We start from the raw sequence: 25,252 nt of genomic DNA, 5'->3' as shown, positions 1-25,252 counted from the left end.
TGCTGATACCTTTCCTCTTTATTTTTCTGTGTTTTCAAAAAGCTTCCAGAATGAACATATATACCTTTATAGCTATCCAAAGTAAATTTATTTCTCCAAATTACAAATTCCTATATTTTCAAATTATTACTATAATAATTATTATTGGGATTATAAGATAATTAGATAATGTAAGATAATATAGAAAATATGACTGTATTTTCTAGCCATAAAAACTTAATACTCTTTGGCCCAGCAATATTAGGGTCATTTCTAGGAATTAAAGGGATTCCCTGATAGCTCAGTTGGTAAAGAACTCACCTGCAATGCAGGAGACCCAGGTTTGATCCTTGGGTTGGGAGGATGCCCTGGAGAAGGGAAAGGCTACCCACTCCAGTATCCTGGCCTAGAGAATTCCATGGACTGTATAGTCCATGGGGGAGCAAAGAGTCAGACATGACTGAGTGACTTTCACTTTCCCTTTCTAGGAATTAATTCTACAAAGTAAGTATAAATGTGTTCAAAGATCAGATTATAAGAATGTTTATTGTATCCCTATTTATAATAGTGAAATGTTAGAAACTCAATAGTAAGGGACTGGTTATATAAATTATGATGTATCCATATAACAGAATACTATATAGTCATTTAAAATGATATTACAGAAGTATACTTTAAAATGTTCCAAATACGTTACATGAAAAAGTCATAAAATGATAATGTACTGCATGATTTTTCTGGAATTCTGGAAAGATAAGAAACATGAGTGGTTGGTGACTTTAGATTTTCTTTTTGCATGTCTTAATAAACCTGTTTTATCTGTGATATAAAGAAATTTTCCTTTCTGTATATTTTCATATAACATAGAACTTTACTTCCAATGGTCTACAGATATGTATATAGAGTCACATTCCCTGCAGGTGTATCTGCCTCACAAATCCTCACAGGTGTACAGGTCAATGAGCACTTAATCCAACTTCCGGGTGGAAGAAAAGGGAATCTGTAGTACTTCTTGTCTTTCAGGCACCTCTCATTAAAGGAGAGGCCTTGGGAATTCAGAGGCCTTTTTCAGAGAGGCCTGATAACCTCAGATATGCAGATGACACCACCCTTATGGCAGAAAGCAAAGAACTAAAGAGCTTCCTGATGAAAGTGAAAGAGGAGAGTGAAAAAGTTGGCTTAACACTTAACATTCAGAAAACTAAGATCATGGCATCTGGTCCCATCACTTCATGGCAAATAGATGGGGAAACAGTGGAAACAGTGACAGACTTATTTTGGGGGGCTCCAAAATCACTGCAGATGGTGACTGCAGCCATGAAATTAAAAGACGCTTACTCCTTGGAAGAAAAGTTATGATCAACCTAGCTGCTAAGTCGCTTCAGTCGTGTCCGACTCTGTGCAATCCCATAGACGGCAGCCCAACAGGCTCCCCCGTCCCTGGGATTCTCCAGGCAAGAACACTGGAGTGGGCTGCCATTTCCTTCTCCAATGCATGAAAGGGAAAAGTGAAAGTGAAGTCGCTCAGTCGTGTCCGACTCTTAGCGACTCCATGGACTGCAGCCTACCAGGCTCTTCCGTCCATGGGATTTTCCAAGCAAGAGTACTGGAGTGGGGTGCCACTGCCTTCTCCGATGATCAACCTAGACAGCATATTAAAAAAGCAGAGACATTACTTAGCCAAAGGTCCATCTAGTCAAAGCTATGGTTTTTCCAGTAGTCATGTATAGATGTGAGAGTTGGACTATAAAGAAAGCTGAATGCTGAAGAATTGATGCTCTTGAACTGTGGTGTTGAAGAAGGCTCTTGAAAGTCCTTTGGACTGCAAGGAGATCCAACCAGTCCATCCTAAAGGAAATCAGTTCTAAACATTCGTTGGAAGGACTGATATTGAAGCTAAAACTCCAATACTATGGTCATCTGATGCGAAAAGCTGAATCATTTGAAAAGACCCTGATGCTTGGAGAGATGAAAGGCAGGAGGAGAAGGGGACGACAGACGATGAGATGGTTGGATGGCATCACCGACTCAATGAACATAAGTTTGAGTAAATTCCGGGAGCTGGTGATGGACAGGGAAGCCTGGTGTGCTGCAGTTCATGGGGTCGCAAAGGGTCGGACATGAGTGAGCAACTGAATTGAACTAAACTGAGGCTCAGAGAGTTCACTGCAGAGTCAAAAACTGGCTGCTGCCCCCTGAATAGCTTCTTCAGCATCCTCCATCTCTCAACCCCATGGCCAACCAGACACACAATCCAAATTTTCTTTCCAATGCATCTGGCTTCTTGGAGCATATGAACAGCTCAAGTTTGAAAGGTCTGATGAGTGAAGAATATGCAAGGGACCTCTTAATTTTTTTTTCTTAACTTTTCTTAACTCAGCTTTAAAACACACACACACACACACACACACACACACAATATGCATTTATTTACACATTTCCACTTTCCATCCCTTTGTTTTCACATGGGTGAGAGCAATTTAGCAAAATTCTTTGGGAGTTTCTTCTAGCTAAATATAATGGATTGAAAAGAGCACAGTAAAATGAAAGTAAAGGAATTTTTAAAAAGGATAAATCCATAAGGATAAGGAGAATAGGAGAGGATATGAATACAGACAGGAAATAACAAAATCGTGAAAGCTGGAAAAGGATGAAGATAAGAAGTAACTGACTTAATAGAGCCGAGAAACCTACACCAGCCCTGGGAGGAAAGGAGGGCTGAAGCAACAGAAAGCAAGGTGATGTTCTCCAATGACAAGTTGAGCGATGTAAGCTACCCCTAAAATGGGAAGGTTTTTAACTGAGTTGACTGGTGGTAAATTGATAAAGAGACTCAGTTAGACCTCCAGGTACCCAGCAGATGGGAGGTTGCAGGGGCTTAATCAAGAAGTGTGAATTCCAGGATTTCCAGCACAGCTGAGAGCAGGCGGAGGTATTGTACTGAGCAGGAGGATTCAGTGGAAGTCTATGACCTGAGCAAAAGCACTCCCAACCCCTTTCTCTGCTGTTGCTGTTGTTTAGTCACTATGTCGTGTCTGACTCTTTGCAACCCCATGAACTGTAGCCTGCCAGGCTCCTCCATCCATGGGATTTTCCAGGCAAGAATACTGGAGTGGGTTGCCATTTCCTTCTCCAGAGGATCTTCTTGACCCAGGGATCAAACCTGCATCTCCTGCATTGGAAGGTGGATTCTTTACTGCTCAGCCACCAGATAAGCCCCTTTCCCCTATTAGAGTTCACAAAGTTGGCTGCCAGCTTCATACCATAACCAGGAATCTGGAAGGTTCTCCACAGAAAAATCCTATGGATACTGATATATGAGAATTCCCCATGAATGGCTGGATTCCAGGCCACTCTGGCAAACATAGCTCTCCATCAGCTTTCTAGCACCTGACTCTTAAATATGAACATCAAACATTTAAGCAAAGGCTCTTACGTGAAAGAGAGTTTTATGTAAACATGACATAGAAATAAAACAAATAAAAATAAATTGGAAGAAATAACATAAGGAGCAGAAGTAAACTTTCTAAACACTGCAAGGACAAAATATCCCTCAAACAAGAACAAGAGAGTACATAAAAAAGAAGTATCCGTTTTTTATATAAATGGAGATGAAAAATAAGCTTTGAAAAATTTTACATAGAATTACAGAAATAAAAACTCAATAGAAGGATTAGAAGATAAAAGGTAAGGGAACCTCTTAGTAAGTACGGAAGTAAAGTACACGCAATTCTAGACTGAAGATACCTGCTGAGTACCCAGCACCATGAACAACAACAAAAAATTCTATTATGGCTCAACATCATGAATTTTCCAAACAGCAAGAATAAGAGAAATAAGACAGAAACAGACAATGGATTGGGAATACAGTGGACTGGGAGCCAGTAACGCACAGAGGATATCATAACAAGTTTTACCACTTAAATACCTTTGTATTTCAGCTTAATATCAAATTCAATATCCTATCATTTGACACTTATGAAGACTATTACATGGAGAAGTTAAACAACTTAACCAGGCCACTAAGCTAATAAATGACAAACCTGGGCTTCAAACCCAGGCAGTCAGAATCCTGCAAATATTAATAACTACATGCTCCGGACAAAACACACTAAAACTACTTCCTGAAGTCTCAGCAAACAAAAAAGGTGAGGATTTGAAAGTTGGAACAGTCAGTCCCTCCTCTCCCCCATTCCTCCCTTTTCTTTTGTTCTGATTTGCCCTGAGGATGGCTACAGTTGCCCAACAGTGGCAAGCAGGTCAGTGGAAGGCAGCTGAAACTGAAAGCCCCATATTTCTGGCAAGAAGAACCAGAATGACAGAAATTGATGAGGAATCCCAGAAAGAGGAGAGTCAGAGAAGGAAAATACCAAATTCCATGTTTAAACTTCGCTCAAGTTTCTACCTGATCCTGGATCATGTCTGCACTGGACCAGCTGAAAGCAGTTTCTAACCAAGAACTGAGCCAAGAGCTGGGTCCTGCCCACTGCAATCAGCTCACCAAGATGACTGAAGAAAAAGATCAGCACTCTTTAAAGCGATCTAATGACTCCGATTTCTACAATATAACATCACAACATCCAGTGATGTGAGCTAAGTCATTTCAGTCACGTCTAACTCTTTGCAACCCTATGGAACACAGCCCACCAGGCTCCTCTATCCACGAGATACTCCAAGCCAGATTACTGGAGTGGGTTGCCATTTCCTCCTCCAGGGCGTCTTCCTGACCCAGGGATTGAACCCATGTGTCCTATGTCTCCTGCATTGGCAACTGGGTTCTTTAACACTCGTGCCACCTGGAAGCCATAATGTCCAGGGTACAAGCCAAACACCACGTGACACAGGCACTCAGGAAAAGGTGGCATGTCAACCCCAAGAGAGCCAGATGTTGAAATTTCCAGGCAAGAATTTTAAAACAGATATTATAATTTTATATTTATCTTTATGAAGAAAAATATACGTGTAATGAATGAAAAAATGGGAAATCTCAACTGAGAAACAGAAGGTGTAAAAAAGAACCAAACCCAGGCCGTCTAGCTCAAAAGGTTATATTCTCAATGTTTAAACGAGAGCTCCCTTACTATTAAGTATTACATACCAAGTCCTCAGTAAAGGTTGGCCATCATTATGACCAGCCTTTTTAACAATGACGCTGGACTCCATAAGATAATGGAGCAAGGCTTAAAAAATCTGAAGGAATACAATCTATAGTTTTCAATTTAGAAGTCTCTAACCAAATAAACTAGCCATCAAGTGTGAGACTAGAATAAAAATTATTGCAAAATCTTAAAAATCTATCTCCCAAGTTCTCTTCTTTGGGATCTGTTGAAATAAGTGATTCATTCAAATGAGAAAGTAAACCAGGAGAAAGGAGGACTGGGGCTTTAACAAAGCAGAGAAGTGAAAGGAAGCTTCTGGATGCCTGCTGTGCAGCAAGCTGAGATCAATATTTCCAGACTGAAGCAGGAGGGCAGAGGCCCAGGGGTAGACGACTCAAAACACAAGGGCACACACATGTACACAAACACACACACAAAAGAGAACTGATACATCACCTGAACTGTTTGACCATATTGAGAGTAACTTTATAGCTCTGGCAGAAAATGTGGGAATTAGGAGGTAATGATTAATTCCAGAGGGAAAATAAGTCATACAAAAAAAGTAAATATGATCATAGTATATCATTTCGTTTAGCTGAAAATTGTATTTTCATAGCAGTAAGTACTACTTTCATAAAAACTAAGATATAAAAAATAAAACAATACAGCTTGGATATAATTCCTCAATAGTACAGATAAGCCTACTATACCTTTTTTTTTTTTTAATTATGAAATAATTGGAAGGATCCAGGAAAGTATAGCAAGTAATATATAGAACATATGTGTATCTAACACCAACCTTTGATTTAGCCATATGCATTTCAGGTTTCTTTAAAATTTTAAACAAATAAACAGTTACAGATACAACTGAAGTCTCCTGAGTACAAGTGTGCCTGTGTGCATGCTAAGTCACTTCAGTCGTGTTCAACTCTTTGCGACCCTACAAACTGTAGCCCACCAGGCTCCTCTGTCCATGGGCTTTTCCAGGCCAGAACACTGGAGTGGGTTGCTGTGCCCTCCTCTAGGGGATCTTCCCGACCCAGGGATTGAACCGGAGTCTCCTGGCAGGTGGGTTCCTTACCCCTAGCGCCATCTAGGAAGCCCAAGTAGAAGTGCAGGCTTTCTGTAATTTTGTTTGCTTTCTTCCCAGAAGTAACTACCATCCTAAACCTGGTGCTTATTCTTTCCAGCATGTTTTTATATCACTACATGTGATTCTTCCCATAAACAATACAGAACTGTTTTGCATGTTTTCAAATTTCCAGTCAATGTGTTAACCTGCATGTTTTCTTTAACATTCTTTTTTTTTTACACTAGTTTAACACTATTAAACACAATACTGTTCTGAGATTCACCCATATTGATATATGTAGCTTTAGTTCATTCATTTTCATTGCTATATTATATTCCAATGTGACTACATCACAACTCATTTATCCATCTCGTGTTTATGAACATTTAATCCGTTTCTAGCTTTATTTACTATTACAAATGAGTCCTATGTCAGTCTCTCTCATGCATGTGTGTGAGTTTCTGGAGGAGTGGAATTTTGGGGTCATCAGCAAGGACGTTTTTGAGACATTTCCAAATTCTCTTCAAACTGGTTAAAATCCATTTAGACTCTGACTAATACTGTTTACCCAGAGTTTTGATCCTTGCCAATCACATAAAGAAAACTGGAAAAAAGAAAACTTTCAATTTTTGAAATGTAAAATGTACTTTTGAAATGTAAAATCTTTCAACCATAACATGTCTCTTGTAATTTTACATTCCCTTCTGGTTCTTCTGCACTTCCTTTATTTTTCAGAAGTCTTGACCGCCTGCTGTCTAAGAAATGGGACAAGTCCCAGCATCTCTCACCTTGCGATCCATTCAGCAGTGCCCTCAAACAGGTCTGGGGTGATGATGTTGGTCAACGAAGCTACCGAGGCAGCACAGTATGCACTTCTGGAAGGACAGAAATAGACGGGCAAGGGTCACACTCTCAGGAAGAGCTCAGACAAGGCTCACTGAACTTCTTGGGCGGATTGCTCTCTGCCTCATAAGCTGTAATCACCACCTGTCCTCACTCCTGGTCTCCAACCAGGAGCTCCGACATTCCATTTGGATCAAGTTCCTCACAGCATGGTCTCAGAGAAAGAACATGACATTCTATTCTCTCTACCTCCACACAGTCAAATCTACACCAGACAAAATAACAGCCATATCAATTTATGTCAACAGTGAATTCAGCTCTTCTAAAGACCTACAATGCCTCCCAAAATTCCATGCTGCCATTCAGGTATTTCTGAGATGCTCATTCATTCAGCTGTCAATACTGTTCTTAGATCCAGGACTTGCCATGTTTATGGCATGGACACATTAAAGGTTAACCATATTTCTTTCAAACAGACAACCTCCAAAGCAGGCTGCCAGACCATATGGCTGCATAGACCAAGCAAGAGGGACCAGAATAGATGAGCTACTCAGATCCATTCCTTAGACTTCTAGAGCGAGAAAAGAGTTTTGATTTCAAGCACCCCTCCAGTACACGCACACGCGTGCACGCGCGCGCACACACACACACACACACACACACACTTTAAATAGAAAAAAGAACATATTCTACTTGATTTGGAATAATTATTGCCATTCCATCCTGCCAGCCCTAATTCTTCTCAGGACACATTTTATTTCAGCTTCTCCCTCTATTATAGAATACATCTACAAACTGTCTCTTCTTTTCCACTATGGGCTTCCCAGGTGGCGCTAGTGGTAAAGAACCCGCCTGACAATGCAGAAGATGCAACAGACGCAGGTTCGATCCCTGGGTAGGGAAGATCTCCTGAAATAGGAAATGGCAGCCCAATCCAGCATTCTTGCCTGGAGAATCCCATGGACAGAGGAGCCTGGCAGGCTACAATTCATGGGATTGCAATGAGTCAGACACAACTGAAGTGACTTAGCACATGGTCTTTTCAAACATCCAACATCTCAGCTTCATTTTATGTTGAAGACAAAACTGTTTGTTCTAATTTTCTTTCAAGATCCTTTATCTAAGGGCTCCTAAGGAATATAAAAGAGAGGAGAGAGAAGAATCTGGCTCCCATATTGTTTAATATGGACATAATACTGAGTCAAGCACACTGAAGCATTCCAGTGAGCTGCAGGTATTATTCTCCTCCCAGCATTTTAATCAGCCTGCTCACACTGGCCAAAGGCACAGCAGAGGCTGAGTTAAACCAGCAGGCATCAGAAGCATGCAAGAGTCCTTTCTGCCAAGTGTTATCATCCACCGTAAGCTAACTTCGAAAGTCTGACCTAACTCCTCTCGGGTCTTGAGTCTCACAAAGGGCTTCAAAAGTACTTGCTCTTGAATGTGAATATAACCTCTGAGGTAGGGAGGTAGTCAGCAGTGTGGTCTGTTTCATAAATGGAAGACCTGAGACCTGCTGTCAGATCTCACACCGAGACAATGAGTGAGCAAAACACACTTTTCTTGAGCATCAGCTTCCTCTGTCCCTCTGTCCAGTCGTCATACCTCTCAAATTCGTCAGCTGCCCTCTAGCCTCCTGCTGTCACCCAAATCCAAGTCATCCTTAATCTGGGTCAGTTTCCTGTCCAGTCTTCCTCCCTCCAGCCCTGAAACCAGAGGATTTTCACTAAAACACTATAATGCATTCACTTGTTCCTTTTAGTCGCTAAGTCGTGTCTTTGTGACCCCATGAGCTGTAGCCTGCCAGGCTCCTCTGTCCATGGAATTCTCCAGGCAAGAATACTGGAGTGGATTGCCATTTCCTTCTCCATGGGATCTTCCCGACACAGGGATCAGACACAGGGATCGAACCCAGGTCTCCTGCATTGGCAGGAGGCTTCCTCACTGCTGAGCCACCTGGAAAGCCCAATGTATTCCCCATAGAACTTCTAACAAAACACAAATAAGATCATGTCACTCCCTAAAACTTGCCAGTGGCTTCCCACTACCCTTAAAATAAACTCCAGACTTCTCAAGGAGACTGCAGTGCTCCTCGGACTATTCCCAGCCTGGCCAGCCAACTTCATTCTCTGCCTGCACCCCTCTGCACTTCAGCAACACTGACCTCCTCCTTCCCCAAACACACTCTACACTCTGTTGCCAAAACTTTTGCAAACTCTGGGTCCCTATCTTCCCACTACCCTCCCAGAATACTCCAGGTTATATAATCTAGATTAGGAGGTCAGGAATAAATAATTGCTCCTTTCTTAAGAACTGAGGGGAAAGACGGTGCTGGCTACAAGTTGACTTGGATTAGCGGCTGTCCATGGGAGCTGTGAATGTCTGAGTAAGCTCATCTTAGAAACGAGGACTTGCAACAGGCCTGAAATATCAAAAGAGGTTGGTTCTAACCCAGAAGAAGACAGGCTAGCCTCCAGATGTCCCTGTCAACTGCTGCTTCTCTTCAGGTCAAATCCACCTGGCAGCATTCAGGAGAAACTGCTGATGCTCCAGGGCAAAGACAATTAAAGGAAAATCAAGTGAAAAGCGATGGAACTGGGGCACGAGAAACCACGCTGACCAGGGGAACAGGACGCAGCCTGCCAGGTTACATCCATCGTTCGCATCTTTAATCTTCTGCAAATGTAAAGCATGGCTCACATGGCAGGATGTTACCAGAGGAAGCATATGGTTGAAAAGCTCTTCAGAAACAAACCTATTTTATTGGAGGAGCTTCCTAGCATTTGTCTGGCAGATATGAATAAGAACACAGAAGGAAACCCGCACCGGAATGAATAAGTTAAGAGAATAATCATATCTGAAAAAGGTAAGCAATGAAATGCCAAACCAATCTTGCCAGTTTTTGCCTGCTTTCACCTATAATCTCAGGAAACCTTAAAAAGCTACATTTGGAGTATCTGCAGAACAGGATGAAAATGTAGTGACCAAGAGGGGAAAAACATTCTTTAAATTTTTTTCTAAAGATGTCAACACAATACTGCTTCTCTTCAAGAGTTATATTGGCTTCACTGGCATTGTGATCAGTTGCTAAGCTGCGTCCGATTCTTTCAGACTCCACAGACTATAGCTCACCAGGCTCCTCTGTCCATGGAATGTTCCAGGCAAGAATACTAGAATGAGTTTCCATTTCCTCCTCCAGAGGATCTTCCCGACCCAGGGATCGAACCCACATCTCCTGCATCTCCTGCATTGGCAGGTGGGTTCTTTACGAATGAGCCACCCAGGGAGCCCTCACTGGCATATGCAGTGCTAAAAAACAAAACAAGAGGCCCCAAAAGGAGTCCGTTATGCTAAACTCCACATCACCAAACCAAGACTTCATTATGGTTTCCGCTCTCCCAGAAATGGGATCTGTAACCAGTCAGTCAGGAACCACCTCATCAGCCCTAGTGAGATGCTCTGCTGGTCAACCCCTGCCGTCCCCTCAAGGAAAGTGGCCTTGCAACAGCCAACCCACTCTTTAAGCGCCTGATGTCACTTCCTTGTCCCTGCTCCCTTCTGCCTATAGAAGTCTCTCACTGTGCACAGCTCTCCTTGGGCTTCCTTCCTATCTGTGAGATGGAATGCTGCCCTATTCGAATCAATTTTTGCTCAAATTAGTTCATAAAATTTTTAACATGCCCCTGTTTATCTTTTAACAACAGATACTGGGGTATTACGATATAATAAGAAACATATATTTGGTCTTTTCGGCACAGAGATCATAAAACTAGTGGAATTTCCTGAGTAATGGGGTGAGAGTCCTGTAATTCATAACAAGCCCCAGCAGGTGACTCCTGGAGGATGGGGGCTGGCTGCCAGAGGAACCAACCATGGGATCAGAGGGTTGGAACTTTCTGCCCCATTCCCCAGAAGACTGAGTTAGTCACCAATGGCCTATCAGTTAATCAATCATGCCTACATAACGGAACCTCCATTAAAACACTCTGGATGAAGAAGTTCAGGGAGCTTTTGGGGGGATGCACCCAAGTGCCTGTCAGGAAGGTGTCACACCCCAACATCACGGGAACAGAAGTTCTTAGACTCTGGACCTTTCCAGCCCTCATTCTATATGTATGCCCCTTCATGCGGCTGTTCATTTGTGTCTTTATGATATCCTTTATAATAAATGGTATTAGAAAAATGTTCTCTGAGTTCTCTGAGCTGTCCTGAAAAATTACTGAACTGAGAAGGAGGTCATGGGGACCCCCGATTTACAAATCAGGCAGAATTGGTTAACCTGGGAACCCACTACTTGTGACTGCTGTCTGAAGTGCAGACAGTCTTGTGGGACTGAGCCCTTAACCTGTGGGGTCTGTGCTAACTCGGGTACTTAGTGTCATTAATATGAGGATAAACACCCCACATTTCAGGTCAGAGGTGTTGTGAGCAGAGAAACAGTTTTCCATGTACCCAGGTTTCCAGATACCTAGCCTTATTTTATGGTTTGAACAGACAGGTTACAAATAGACAAAAACCCTTCATGAAGGTCTCTGCAGATAAAGGTTACTTCCCTTTATCTGCAATGTGTTTTGTGCTCCACAACCTTCATGTTTTTTCTTGCCCTATATTTTCAAACCAATAGTTAAGCCAGAGTATTTATCAACTCGTGTAGAGGACAACACATTTACAAATAGGCAGTAAGATGACTTTGCTATAGAAACCTCATAACGATTTATTTATCAGACTAAACAATAATAATTTGGTATATATCTCAATGATCCACTGCTTGTGAGAAATGACTAATTCAGTAAATTCCCTAGATGTTTTATAGGGAACCTCCTGCCAGGTGAGTAAACGACTCGCTAGGTACGTCAGACAATTCTTGAGAAAAAAGTATTATTTGAGCCAACTGGTTCCAATCAGTTAATGCCACTGTTTTTCATAGACTCCACTGGCCCCTAATGGTTTCTGCATTGCCCAAAGCAGTTCTCACACAGGTGTTAAACATTCTCACGCTTTCATCAAATACATTCAGAAAATATTTACTAAGTCCCCACTGGGCATTCTCCTGCCTTCCCGTGCCAGAAAGATGAAAGATTATATTACACTATACAGTTATATCTATGGTATATCATCTCGTGCCAAACGAAGGTTATTTTTCATTTTTAAAACAAAAGCATTTGATTTTGTTTCTGTGTTACTTGTATTTGGCATCTACATAAAAGAAGTCAAGTGACAATGAGCCCTGAGGACATCTATCCCATATTTGCAGGGATTATGAACCATGTCACTGACACGTCTCTCTGTGTGACATTCGGTGAGACAAGGTGGCGATTTCCTGTCTCCTTCCCTGGGTTTGGCATCTCTGATGGCAGATAAGCCTGAGAATCTGCTGATGCAGCAGCCTGAGAAAAACCCCACTCACCTCACGTCCACCTCACCTCCATCGTGCATGAGAAAAGAGCCATCGGGTTGCTTCAGCGAGTACAAATACTGGAGAAGCTTCTCTCTGAAAAAGGAGGGAGGTGATGGTCAGCGCAGCGTCAGCAGATGGAAGCCCGGCTGGGTGTCCAGCCCTGCTGGCTTTGGCTGTACCTGTTAATGACGTCATAGGCCTCCTCGGTGCCAATGATGCACAGCGCGTTGACCGCTGCATACGTGGGTGCAAGGTGTGGGTACTGGCCAGGGCCCCCTCCAAAGCCGCCTTCTGGGCTCTGACACAACTCCAGGAACTGACACACGCTAGGCACACGGCCAAAGGGAAAAACAAAGACAGCATTAGTTCCAAAACACTGAATTCTACCAGAGTCCAGGCCTTTCCAAGGCTCCGCCCTGCCCGAAGAGAAGACACACCCTTCCCACCTAGTGAGTATATACTGAATACATCTGTAAAGGACCTAATTCTCCACCCTGCCTCGATCAGCTTTGTAGTTAAGCATGTGCCCAGTTGTGAAGCCAGGAACAGAAGGCCGGGCAGAAACATATAGCCCTTCACAGAACTGGAATGAGTCTCATGCTTCTTCCCATACTTTTCTCTCAATTTTCTCTCAATTTTCCACCCCAGAGCTATGGAACCAGTCCCTTCTCCTTGCCTTTGGGGTAGCTCCGAGGTTTTGCATTTTGCCTAAATCGTGGTGATGCTCAATTACTTTTCCCCCCACCAACTATGCTGGTCTAGAGCCCTCACATAGGCTTATCAGAAATATTTAAAGAGGTGCCTTCTCATTCTCGTTGAAGCCTAAGCCCCAGTGGGCTACTGATATTTATTCGTATCACTGACAAGAAACAAGCTTCCAATGGAGTCTGCCTCCATGGTTAGGAGAATGAGAAGTGGGCTTCTGCACACTGAGCTCATGATGGCAGACTTAAGCACTGCCAACTCCTATCACAAGAATGCATGCCAGGGACTTCCCTGGTGGTCCAGTGGCTAAGACTCTATGCTTCCAATGCAGGGGACCCAGGTTCAAACCCCGGTCAGGGAACGAGATCCTGCACGCCACAACTGAAGGTCGAAGATCGTGTGTGCCACAGCTAAGACCTGAGGCAGCCAAATAAACAAGCAAATACTTTCCAAAAAACAAAAGAAAACAAGAATGCATCCCCAGCTGTGGGCTTTTGAAGAATTTTTCAGAAACTCCAGTGCCTTCACTGAGGGAAACTTCTATATTGAGGGTTGGCCTCTAAGCCCTTCCTTCCAAGCATGGCCTCAGTTTGCCCAGAAGTTATCCTCTTGCTCTAGATGAAACCAAGAGAGCCCCTCTTTGTCAGAAGGTCCTCTGAAGTTCATCGGAAAGGAGACCCCAGGAGAGTTCTCAAGCTGTTTCCCCAACATTGCAGGATCCCAGCTTCCTATTGGGACAAGGCCTCAATTAAGAGCATGCGTGCGTGCAAGCTCAGCTGCATCCCACTCTCTGTGACCCTGTGGATTGTATGTAGCCCTCTAGGCTCCTCTCTCCATGGGATTTTCCAGATAAGAATACTGAGTGAGTTGCTATTTCCTTCTCCAGAGGATCTTCCAGATCTGGGGATTGAACCCGCATCTCCTGCATTGGCAAGTGGATTCTTTACCACTATGCCACCTGGGAAGCCCCTCATTTAAGAGAACCAGGGGCAAATCTGAGTTCTTCTAGTGCTCAGACAGCCTTCTTTTCCTGGGCTTTTCCATCTCATTCCTTCTTATCCATGCTGCCAAAGAGATCACACAGTCTTCTTGATCTCAACTAAGACGTGAGTTAATGGCTACTCTCCCAGGTCATATTTGATTACTTTTGATTTCAGACCTGCTACATCACCTGGGCAGGGACAGCCATAGAAAATGCTGCTGATTTCCTAGTAGAGTCCTGAAACTGTCATAGGTTAAAAGCAATACACACTCACTTCATGTTCCACCCACAATTTTACTGTAGGAAGCACATAGATTGAAACTAAAGTTGATGATCAGAGAAGGAAGACAATTCTGTGGCATGTTTTTAATAGCAGTTAATTTTTGCAAAGAAAATGAGCTTGTCACTAACCTTTCCCAAACCTTCATCAATTCTTATCCTATTTCCTGGAAACAAATGGCAAAGGAACTCCTGGTCTAACAAAAGTTGGCTGCACAAAAAGTTTTCTGTATCACAAAAACAAAATTTTTTGACTGATAGGAAACAGTACATGTTAAAAAAAGAAAAGGAAAAGTCATCTAGTTACCCATTCCCTTCTCCAGCTCCCATGACAAAATTATACCAAATGCAATACTCCTGACCCTGTAGCCTAAAGTCTGGAGTAGGCTGGGATCTGAATGTACCAGAGACGTTATTAAATCAACCCTCCACGCCAACTGTCCCCAGCTGACAGGCTACATCTGAGTGACTCCGGGGCTGTGTTGGGGAACTGGGCTCAGCTCTTCTCAACTCAGAGGCACTTCCGAACTACAGAACATTTTGATCCATGGGCTTTCCAACTTGTACCTTAAGGAACTGGCAGACTGACCACGAAGCTACCAGCTGTCGTGGGCGCAACTCCGAGCAATTCTGAAAAGCAAAATGTGAATGACACTCTAACTATTCAAAGGGGGAAAAAAACTTAGCTTAGAGACCAGAAATTCACCAACTTAATTTAAAAAATCACAAGCGGCAAACACTGAGCCAACACCAAGAGGGGCACACTCTGTGAAAAACAAGTATTCATAGATCACGCGTCCGCTCACATGACTAGACAATCCAGTAGATCAGTTTTCTTTTAAGTCAGCAAGGCGTTTCGTTCTCGCTTACATGACAATTTCCAACAAAGTGGGAAACTGTCTCCTAGATCGGGGTTCTAAATAAACCCCAAATGTGTATATTGGAATCACTGGAGGGCTAATGAAGAACAAAGAGACCCAGACTTGCTGAAGCAGGAAAGAGCTGGGCCTCTGTATTTTTACAGGGGTCATTCCCAGGTGATGTGGATATACACAAAGTTTGAATACCACAAGTCTTTGCTGTGTAATTAGAATCACTTTGGGGATGTTTAAAAAAAAAAAAAAAAAAAAACCCCAACGCCCAGGCCATACCTAGTACCAATTAAATGAGAGTCGCTGACGGCGGGCCCGAGTGGCAATAGTTCTAAAAATTCCCCATGTGACTCCAGTGTTCAGCCAGGTTTCAGTGCTTCTCTAACTTGAGTGTGTACAGAAGCCACCCAAGGATCTCATCAAACTGCAGATCTATTTCAGCAGAACTAGAAGGACCCGAGATTCTGCACATCTAGCAAGTTCCCAGGTGACAGAGATACTGCTGGTCTGGGGACCACATTTTGGGTAGCAATGTGATACATCTGCTCTGTCCAACAGGTAGCCACTAGCCACATGAGGCTATTTACATTTTAATTATATTAATTAAAATTGAGCTCCTCAGTCACACAAGCCGCATTGCAACTGCTCAATAGGTACATGGGACTAGTGGCTGCCACAAAACATAAAACATTTCCATTGCTTCAGGAAGTTCTATTGGACACTACTGCTCTATCATCCAGCTAATAAAAAGTACATAAAACCTCTAAGAGGATCAAGTTCAAAGCAAGAGTATCAACGATTTACTCAGACTTTTAGGGGATGATTAAGGACAGATCTACAGTGGTTGATTCTGGACATCACTGTCACCAGTGTGGATGAAGGACTTAAAAGCATGCATAGTATGTAAGCAAATCATCAAAACAAGCAGGGAAATCTCTACGGGGAGGAAGTCCAGAATAATATTAAACAAATCAGAAGTCAGCAAGAATAAAACAAATGAGGGAGTTCCCTGGTGGTCCAGTGGCTGGGAATCCTCCTGCCAATGCAAGGGACACGGGTCTGATCTCTGGTCCATAAGGATCCTGCATGCCATGCAGCAACTGAGCCTGTGACCCGCAACTGTAGAGACCCACATGCCCTAGAGCCCATGCCCCTCAAAGAGAAGCCACCACAATGAGAAGCCCGTGCACTGCAACGAAGAGTGGCCCCTGCTCTCTGCAACTAGAGAAAGCCCGCATGCAGCAACGAAGACCCAGTGCAGCCGAAAATAATAAATAGAGAATAAAACAAACGAAACAGATATGAGTAGCAAGTAACGTACTTAGGGATGGCAGGAGTGGGGGACGAACAAAGCATATCAATATAAGGCGGGAAATAACAAGGAACACAGCAGAAAAAGGACCAGAGGTTAGGGTTCATGAGTTGTGAACAGCAATGAAAATGCTTCTTAAAAGCATCATAAACACAGTATTGGTCAGAACTATAACTGGTTCAAGACTCTGTTTTCCAACTCAAAGGAAATTGAGAACAGAGTTGTAAAAATGTCTCAATACAGAAGTGATTCCAAGGCTTACTATTACAGAATACCACAGTGAGGGAGCTACCCAGCGAAATACCTCAAGTATACAAAGGATAGGACTTCCCTGGTGGCTCAGATGGTAAAGAAACCACCAGCAATATGGGAGACCTGAGTTTGATCCCTGGGTCGGGAAGACCCCGTGGAGAAGGGAACAGCTACCCACCCCAGTATTCTGGACTGGAGAATTTCATGGACAGAGAAGCCTGGCAGACTACACAATCTGTGGGGTTGCAAAGAGTCGGACACGACTGAATGACTTAAAAAATAAAAAATACAAAAGATAATTACACAAATTTTTGGTAAAGAAATGAGAATTGAAGCTACTCTGTAGCAAGAAGAATTTAGTTTAGAGATAAGAAAAATCTAGATTTAAGAAAAACTGAAGTTGGTTATTTTAGAGCAGAGTTTCACCACTGTGGCACTATTGATATTTTGGGCTGGACGATTCTTTGTTGTAGGGACTGTCCTGTGGAGAACATTTAGCAGCATCCCTGACCTCTCCCAACTAGATGCCAGCAACACCTGGCCAAAAATGCCCAGAAGACAAAAGGAGACATAAGCTATCTTCATTGAAAGATAAGGAAACAGACGGATTAAATTTAAAATTAAAAGGAGAGATATTTTAGGAACTATTCAAGGGACAAGCTACTGATAAACTTTCTAAAGGGAAATAAGAAAACACTGGCACCTGAAAATTTAATCTTTGGGAAAACTTTACAAATGGAAAGGTCCTAAAACAATTTTTAAGTTAAAGATAATTTTCAGATCTTATAGAAGCTAAAAGACCTAACTTAACACGGCCATGGTTTCCCTGGGGTCTTCATTTTACTCCATGTGTTTCATTAAGTAGCTTTCAATAACGAAGCAAGGGATTCTCATTTTTTAAAAAATGCTTCCTTCAGTGCTAAAGTCATTAACAAAGCAAATGTATTTAGTGTGGTTCCAAAATATTCATTTCTTTAAGGTAAACACACATATAAATTTATGGATACAATCTCTTAAGAAGGGCACACTTGATTCCTATAAATATATTATTATTGAATACATTATTCTTGAACTGAATATATCATTCTTGAAAGGTCTGACACCAGCAGTAAAAGCCTGGCCTTGCTGGCTCTGGTCAGCAGTCACAGGAGCTGACAAAAGCGGTTTGTCCACTAGAGGGACCTCAGCTTGTCACATTGTTCCCAGGACAAATGGAAGCACAAACGTGAACAAAACAGGAAAGAGAAAGAAACCCATGTGTGTGAATGTGCGTGCGTTGCACACTAGGTCGGGGAGCGGAGAGAGAGGACAGTAGAAAAATAAACTCCAGAGCTAAACACACCCTCTATGTCACCTTAACATTGGTATAAAGAAGAAGAAGAAAAAACCTGACCACATTTTCAAAGCATTTCTTCTCCCTGTGCAAAATAAATAAAAAAGCAATCTCCAAAATTAGGTAGTCTTTAAAAAAAAAAATCCCCATATTTTAATAGAAGTCATTAAGATTTCTCTATTTCTTACTAAAAAGAGTTTATACTCTTATAAGCCAAGCTACTAGGCTCTGTTCATAACAAATATTATTGGCACCTACAATTAATTGCCTGCTAGGCATAAAACAAAGTTCATTATTGGAAAGTCTAGGTAATTCTTTAAAAGCTTGTTAAATCAATGTTCAGAAGAACCACAGGTAAAGCTTTGAAGGTGGGTGTGATACAGAAAATTTCAGTCATGAACTATCAAGGGGCTCTTGCAATCAGGACAAATCAGCTTCTAAATTTTAAAACATTCTTTTGATTACAAAACAATAGATTCATTGTAGAAATTTTAGAAAATGCAAATAAGATTAGAAAAGAAAAAAATTACCTTTAACCCCATCATCCACACAAATAACTCCTATCATGTGTATATATACATCCTTCTGTTTTTTCCTATGTGTAGAACCACCTTTAATTTTAATCTATAAAAAATGAATCTTTAACTACCTTTTTTCATTTAAATCATGAGTATCTCTATCAAACACACACATTTTTATACATAAATATAGTACAGTATAATGAAAGTTGCTCAGTCATGTCCAACTCTTTGTGACCCCATGGACTGTACAGTCCATGGAATTCTCTAGGCCAGAATACTGGAGTGGGTAGCCGTTCCCTTCCCCAGGGGATCTTCCCAACCCAGGAATCGAACCCAGGTCTCCCACATTGCAGGTGGACTCTACCGTCTGAGCCACCAGTGAAGCCCATATATAAAAACACACAATTATGTAGATACAAATTTGTAATTGAGGTATAACTGACACGTAACATTAGGTTCCGGTGTACAATGTTATGATTTGATATTTGTATATACTGTGAAATGATCACCATAGGCCTACCGAACACCTGCTAACTTTTTAATTTTTAAGTGGCTGCATAAGATTTCACTGTATGTATCACGACACAGAGACTTCACCTAAACTTTACACTTACGGCATCCCCAACTGTTGATATTTAGGTTGTCTTCAATTGGTCAGTGTGAAAAGCCCTTCAACGGGGTCCTCTCTTCCAAACTGATGTTGTCACAAAAGCTGCTCCAACATTTATTTCCTCAGAAAAGCTTTACCTATACAACACCACAAAGCACCGAAGAATTGATGCTTTGAAACTGTGGTGTTGGAGAAGACTCTTGAGAGTCCCTTGGACTGCAAGGAGATCAAACCAGTCAATCCTAAAGGAAATCAGTCCTGAATATTCATTGGAAGGACTGATGCTGAAGCTGAAGCTCCAGTACTTTGGCCACCTGATGCGAAGAGCTGACTCATTAGAAAAGACCCTGATGCTGGGAAAGACTAAAGGCAGTAGGAGAAGGGGACGACAGAGGATGAGATGGTTGGATGGCATCACTGACTCGACGGACATGAGTTTGAGCAAGCTCCAGGAGATGGTGAAGGACAGGGAAGCCTGGTGTGCTGCAGGCCATGGGGTCACAAAGAGTCGGACACGACTGAGAGACTGGACAACATACAACACCAAGTACAGAACCTAGAAAAAACTCAAAATTGATGCTGATCCAAGTTCTTCCACTTCAGGAAGCCCTTTATCATTTTCCCACTTCAGATCAGTCTACATCTACAGGGGGCCTCCTTCCTGCTCCAAACCACTGTTCCTCTAGGGGGCGTCTGTACTTCACTCTCGCCGACTCCTCCAGAGTCTTCTGTCTTCTCTCACATCCGATTTTCCCATTCCATCTATCCTGACTGTGTATGTGACGGGTGGGGGGAACTTCCCAAACAACCCGCAACCCCCAACTGGTATTTCAAAAACACACAGGCCTTTATTTTGACAATTAAATTCCTGTTACTGCAGAAACTGTGTCCAACTCTACATCCAGGGCTAGAAGCAACGAGGCTTGCAGCAGCTCTGTGATGTGGAAGACAATGCGTATTTTTCCTCTCCCTCTGAAAGCACTGTACACATCACAAGGGTTAATGGCCTAATTCTTTATTATCTTTTCTATCCACATTCATCACAAGACACCCTGCCCAGGAAGGCAAGAATGAGAGGTTATTGTTAAGACGGAATGAATGAGACAATGTGTGGTTCTGTTCTTCTGACCTGACAGCGTGACCCAGGCAGAGGGACTGTGGCCAGGGAGGCGCACAGCCTGGCCTCCACGCATCCCGGCACAGCTGCCCCTGCGCACCGCAGGCAGACAAACATGGCTCCAGGCCTCCCTCTGACCCTCTACCTTCGGAGAAGCAGGGGAAGCAGTTGAGGTCAAGATGCTGCTGAGAGAAGGTGCTCTCTCTCAGTGAGAACTAAGGCATCAGAGCCAATTCCTGGCAGCCCCTTCCTACCTCGGGTACCCCTCAGACTAGAGTGATGATCAGTTTTTTTTCTTTAAAATAGAAACTGTGGGGCTTCCCTGGTAGTCCACTGGTTCAGAATCTGCCTTGCATTGCAGGGGACACTGTTTGATCCCCAGTCCAGAAAGATCCCGCATGCCGTGGAGTAACTAAGCCCATGGGCCACAAGTGCTGAGTCTGTGCTCTAGAGCTCACAGGCCGCAGCTACTGAGCCCCCATGCTGCAACTACTGGAGCCCAAGCCCGTGTACAGCAACGAAGACACCCAGTGCAGCCAAAGATAAATAAAATCTTTAAAAATATATATATAAAGTGTGATGAATTTCTAAGGATGAGGAGCCACAATGAGGACACCCTCTGCAGAAGCACTTCGGGAAGAATCTTTTTCAATTAGTTGCTTAGATCTCTAATCATTAATGAGAAGTTTAGGAAAACGATGTCCTGACATCTGTACACCAAGCCGGTAACATATCCACTGCCATCAAGAGCCATACCACCCCCCAGGCATTGGTGAGGAGGGACTTCCGGGCAGCTCTTTATGGAAAGCAAAGGCATTTTTGTCCACAGGGTTGCCACGTGCTTCCCCACAGAAGCTATTCAAATGTATACTGTACTTTCTGGAAAAATCAGGTTTCTCTGGCGTTGATGAAGACTTTTCTCAAAGACCAGAGCAAGAGCCCAGAGAAAAGGCCACAGAAGAAACAGAATCCTTCTCTTGGAAGTTCAAAGTCTCGTTCTACCCACGAGCACACAACGGGCTTCTGAAGTGGAGGAGTTTCAGGAAGCTACTGGAGGTCAAGAGAAGGGCAACGGTTTTCTTTGCAGCACTCTCGTGTTTTTCATTCAAAATAAATAGAACAGAAACGGAACAAAAAGAACCCTCAAACTCAAAACCCAATTTCAGGGGACACCCGGGGCACCCCAAAGCCAGACTCACTCTGTGGCCACCATCTGGGGGATGGGCTCATCCAGGAGTTCCAGGCTATGCAGGATCCAGTAGCAGAGCCATGGGCGGCTGGCATCCAGACACTGCGAAAGGAACAGGGCAGAAAACACACCCCTTATTCAGAATCGTTCCAAGACCCTGCTGACAAGGCGACATCTGTCTCCCTCCCGGCCGCCTGGCAAGGAGGAGAAGGGCCACCTCAGAGGGATGAAGGACACTTTGCCTGGAGGCCTTAGCCCCGAGCTGAAGTGACCATATGTGAGCAAAGGACAACGGGACAAAGGCGTTTAACCTGAACCCAATGAGTCCTTCCCTGACAGGCACTGAAAGAAGCCAAGCAGAGGACTCCTCACACAGCAGAAACTCAAGTGCTACTGTTTTCTCAGTGTAGACCCAAGGAGAGCCACAATTACAGGGAAGGATTTCCTGCATTCACTCGTTTATTGATTTAACAAATATTTAATAAGTATCTCCTCATGCCCAGCACTAGGGGCACAAGCATGAATAAAATGCAGTTCTTTCTCTTGAGGTGCTTGGGTTAGAATGTGTGTGGTTATCTGTAGAGGAGGAGGGCATTAGACAGACACGGAAGTACTAGTGCATTTCTGGAATAAGGCAGAACAAGACAAGCGCATACACAGAGCTGGATAAATGCTATAACGGGCACATGGAAGAAACTGGCTAATTCTGCCTGAGCAGCTGGAAAATGTTTCCAAAGGTGACCTGTGAACAGGTCTTGATCCTAGTTCAAGCCATAAACACTCAAGCATTCAAGCCTAGGCAGGCTGGTAGTATTATTGCCCCAGTTTTACGAATCTAAAGTGTATAAACGGTGTATAAATGAGATCCAGAGAGATGAACTTTTTCCAGATGACAAAGAGAGTAAATGTAAGAAACAAGAACCCAGGTTTCTAGACTCTCGATCCAGTGCTCTTTTCATTGGCCTAAGCTGCCGTCTTCATAAACATGCACATAAATACGCTTGCTCACCACCTAGGGGCAGCTGGTGTGCTGACAGAAGACGTTGCTATGGGTTTCAGTGCCAGCTCCTTCTCTCATTAGCTACGTGGTGGTGGTGGTTTAGTCACTAAGTCATGTCCAGCTCTTTGTGACCCCCATGGACTGTAGCCTGCCAGGCGCCTCTGTCCACGGGATTCCCCAGGCAAGAACAACGGAATGGGTTGCCATTTCTTCTCCAAGGGATCTTCCTGACCCAGGCAACAAACCCAGGTCTCCTGCTTGGCAGGTGGATTCTTTACCACTGAGCCCCTTGGGAAGCCCCTCGCTAGCTACATGCCTTTGAGAAAATTAATCAATTAATCTTGCTAAGCCTATTTCCTAATCTAGAAAAAAATACCTACCTCCTGGACTAGCTGTGAGGATTAAATGAGACATTGAATGACAAACTTTAGCACACTATTCGGTGAGCTGTTAGCTGTCATGGTATTAACTGTATCAGGACTAACTTGACCCTAACCATCGAGGATTGAATACTGAAAGTCCACAGGCCAGATGTAGCCCGTGGACTGTTCTGTTTGTTCCCTGTAGTGTTTTGTTTGTTTAATTAGAATTAGTTGTAACAGCTACATGTTGAGAGATTCATAAAGAAATCTGAATTTCTGGCTTCATTTCAAAGAACAAGAAGAGATCTGGCAACCCTGGGTCTGCAGTGCTGCTTGACAGCAGCTGGCAGGAACAGAGAAAAAGCATGGTCCTCCGGTTTGCCTCAATTCTGCTCCCCCGACCATCACCCACCACCGCAACCCAGCCCACATCCCTGGCTTATGCCACCTGCTTGAGTCTATAGGCCCAAACCCCTGCCATAAATAATCAAATGCGGGCCAAAGAAAAAGCAAGTGAAAAGCAGAGCTTCTCTGTGGAAAGTGGGGCAGGCAGATTGCAGCCTCTGGTTCACATTTACCCTCTGCCTGTCACTCAGCCCCTAGTCCCAACACCCTTCCCCTCCACTTCTGCTGCCCTCCCCTGAGCCCCTCTGTGGACCCCGAGGGCTCTAAGGAATATTGACTTAAAGTCCACTTCATGTCTGAGCATTTTTACCGTGTTCAATTGCAGAGTACTTTCTGGGACTTATACACTGGTGCTCTGGCCAGTAGAGAAGTTAGATCTGCTTACAGGGCAATGGGGTGAAGATATCTAGACTCCCTTTTAGCTAATAGTCAAAGAGCATCTAGAAGAATGCACATGAACCCCCCGCAGCCACGATGTGGGTGGAAGGAAGTCCCCCCGCCCCGAGCTGGGGGCTCCAGTAGCTCTGAGCAAGAAGAGACTAGAGCTCTAGTTCTGTCCTTTCAGAAGGAGGCGTCCCAGCTCTGTGGGGCCAGGTGGCTGTGCACCTGGATCCTACCAGAGCCACGTGGACAGTGAGTGAGCCTGCAACAGGCCAAGCCCACACATGCCTTTTACATCCAACAGAAAAAAGAAAAGAAAGATTAAGGCAGATAATCTGATAGAGAGAGCTCCTGGGAGAGAAGTTTACCTCGTAGGCATCTGTCAGCTGTCGGAGGCCTCTTTTCAGATAATGGAAGTGCTTCTCTCTCTGCAAAACAAGCCTGGAAAAACAAAGAGCTTTAGTAAAACTACTCTCACAGCCCCTGCTTCCCCAGTACAGAACACATGTGTGCACGTGGGCACACCTGCACATTCACACCGGCACACGCACTCTCACCTTCTGGTCACCGCCCCCGCCCCCCCCAGTCAAACCTGTTCAGCTTCCCAGGACACCTACACCGGAGAAAAGAGGCCAGCCTCTGAATGCCCCTCAAGTGTCTGCAAATCATGCTGACAAATGTTTGGGGGGATCCTCTCCCTTGTGGCTGGTAGCTTTGGGCGAGAAACACCACCATAAGCACACTTAGCCAGGCAGCAAGAAACCATCCAGGAAGTTCCTCTGGGGTCCAGCTGAGAACAGATACGTTATGGCTCTCCATCCTGAGCCTCACTGCGTCCCTGATTTGGTTCACCTCTATTGTTCCAGGCATTTCTTCTGGGGTCACTTTTCTGAGGTCTGAGGTTTGTACTCTGCCTGCTCCTCACTCATCCGTCTGTTACTGTGCTATGCTGTGCTAAGTCACCTCAACTGTGTCCGACTCTGTGACCCTATGGACAATAGTCTGCCAGGCTCCTCTGTCCATGGGATTCTCCAAGCTGGAGTGGGTTGCCATGCCCTCCTCCAGGGGATCTTCCCAACCCAGGGATCAAACTCGCGTCTTTCATGTCTCCTGCATTGCCGGGCAGGTTCTTTACCATTAGCACCACCTGGGAAGCCCTCAGTCTATTATTCCCTCCCCCACATCCCACCTTCACGTGCTGCCCCACAGTCCTGGCTGGAGGATAATATCTGTATGCTGCAGCCAGTCGCTCTCCTTGGCCCTGATGTCAGCAGCACTGGCTCTAAGATGGACTGTATCTGCCGTGACCACCTGCACAGGCCGGCCAAGGGCAGGGGTGGGTGTCTTTTGCTGGGTCTTACAGAAGGGGTCTGTTTGTGTGGTTACAGACGGAAAGAAAAAAGCAAAGAATTTGAGACATTCACTGTGCTTGCTGATTCCAGAAAAGAAACGAAAGAAGAAGCATTCTCTTCCCTAGGTATTCAATTCAACAATTGTTTACTGAACTCCCACGGTACTGTGCACAGAATAAGTAGTCTTTA

The 25,252-nt window shown here is 43.8% G+C and overlaps 1 protein-coding gene across 1 annotated transcript in view; it reads right to left on the bottom strand.

Annotated features, from left to right (window-relative positions):
• FNTB (farnesyltransferase, CAAX box, beta) overlaps positions 1-25,252 on the bottom strand; it is an 80,470-nt gene that overhangs the window by 15,731 nt on the left and 39,487 nt on the right. The window contains exons 3-7 of the mRNA NM_175805.3: positions 24,080-24,152; positions 21,574-21,665; positions 12,571-12,717; positions 12,401-12,484; positions 6,939-7,025 (exon numbers count right to left, since the gene is read on the bottom strand). Coding sequence (NP_786999.1) covers positions 6,939-7,025; positions 12,401-12,484; positions 12,571-12,717; positions 21,574-21,665; positions 24,080-24,152 — 483 coding nt within the window. The remainder of the gene's footprint in view (positions 1-6,938; positions 7,026-12,400; positions 12,485-12,570; positions 12,718-21,573; positions 21,666-24,079; positions 24,153-25,252) is intronic.

Source organism: Bos taurus, chromosome 10 (assembly GCF_002263795.3).
Source record: "Bos taurus isolate L1 Dominette 01449 registration number 42190680 breed Hereford chromosome 10, ARS-UCD2.0, whole genome shotgun sequence".
NCBI lineage: Eukaryota > Metazoa > Chordata > Mammalia > Artiodactyla > Bovidae > Bos > Bos taurus.
This window is presented reverse-complemented; position numbering and strand designations above follow the sequence as displayed.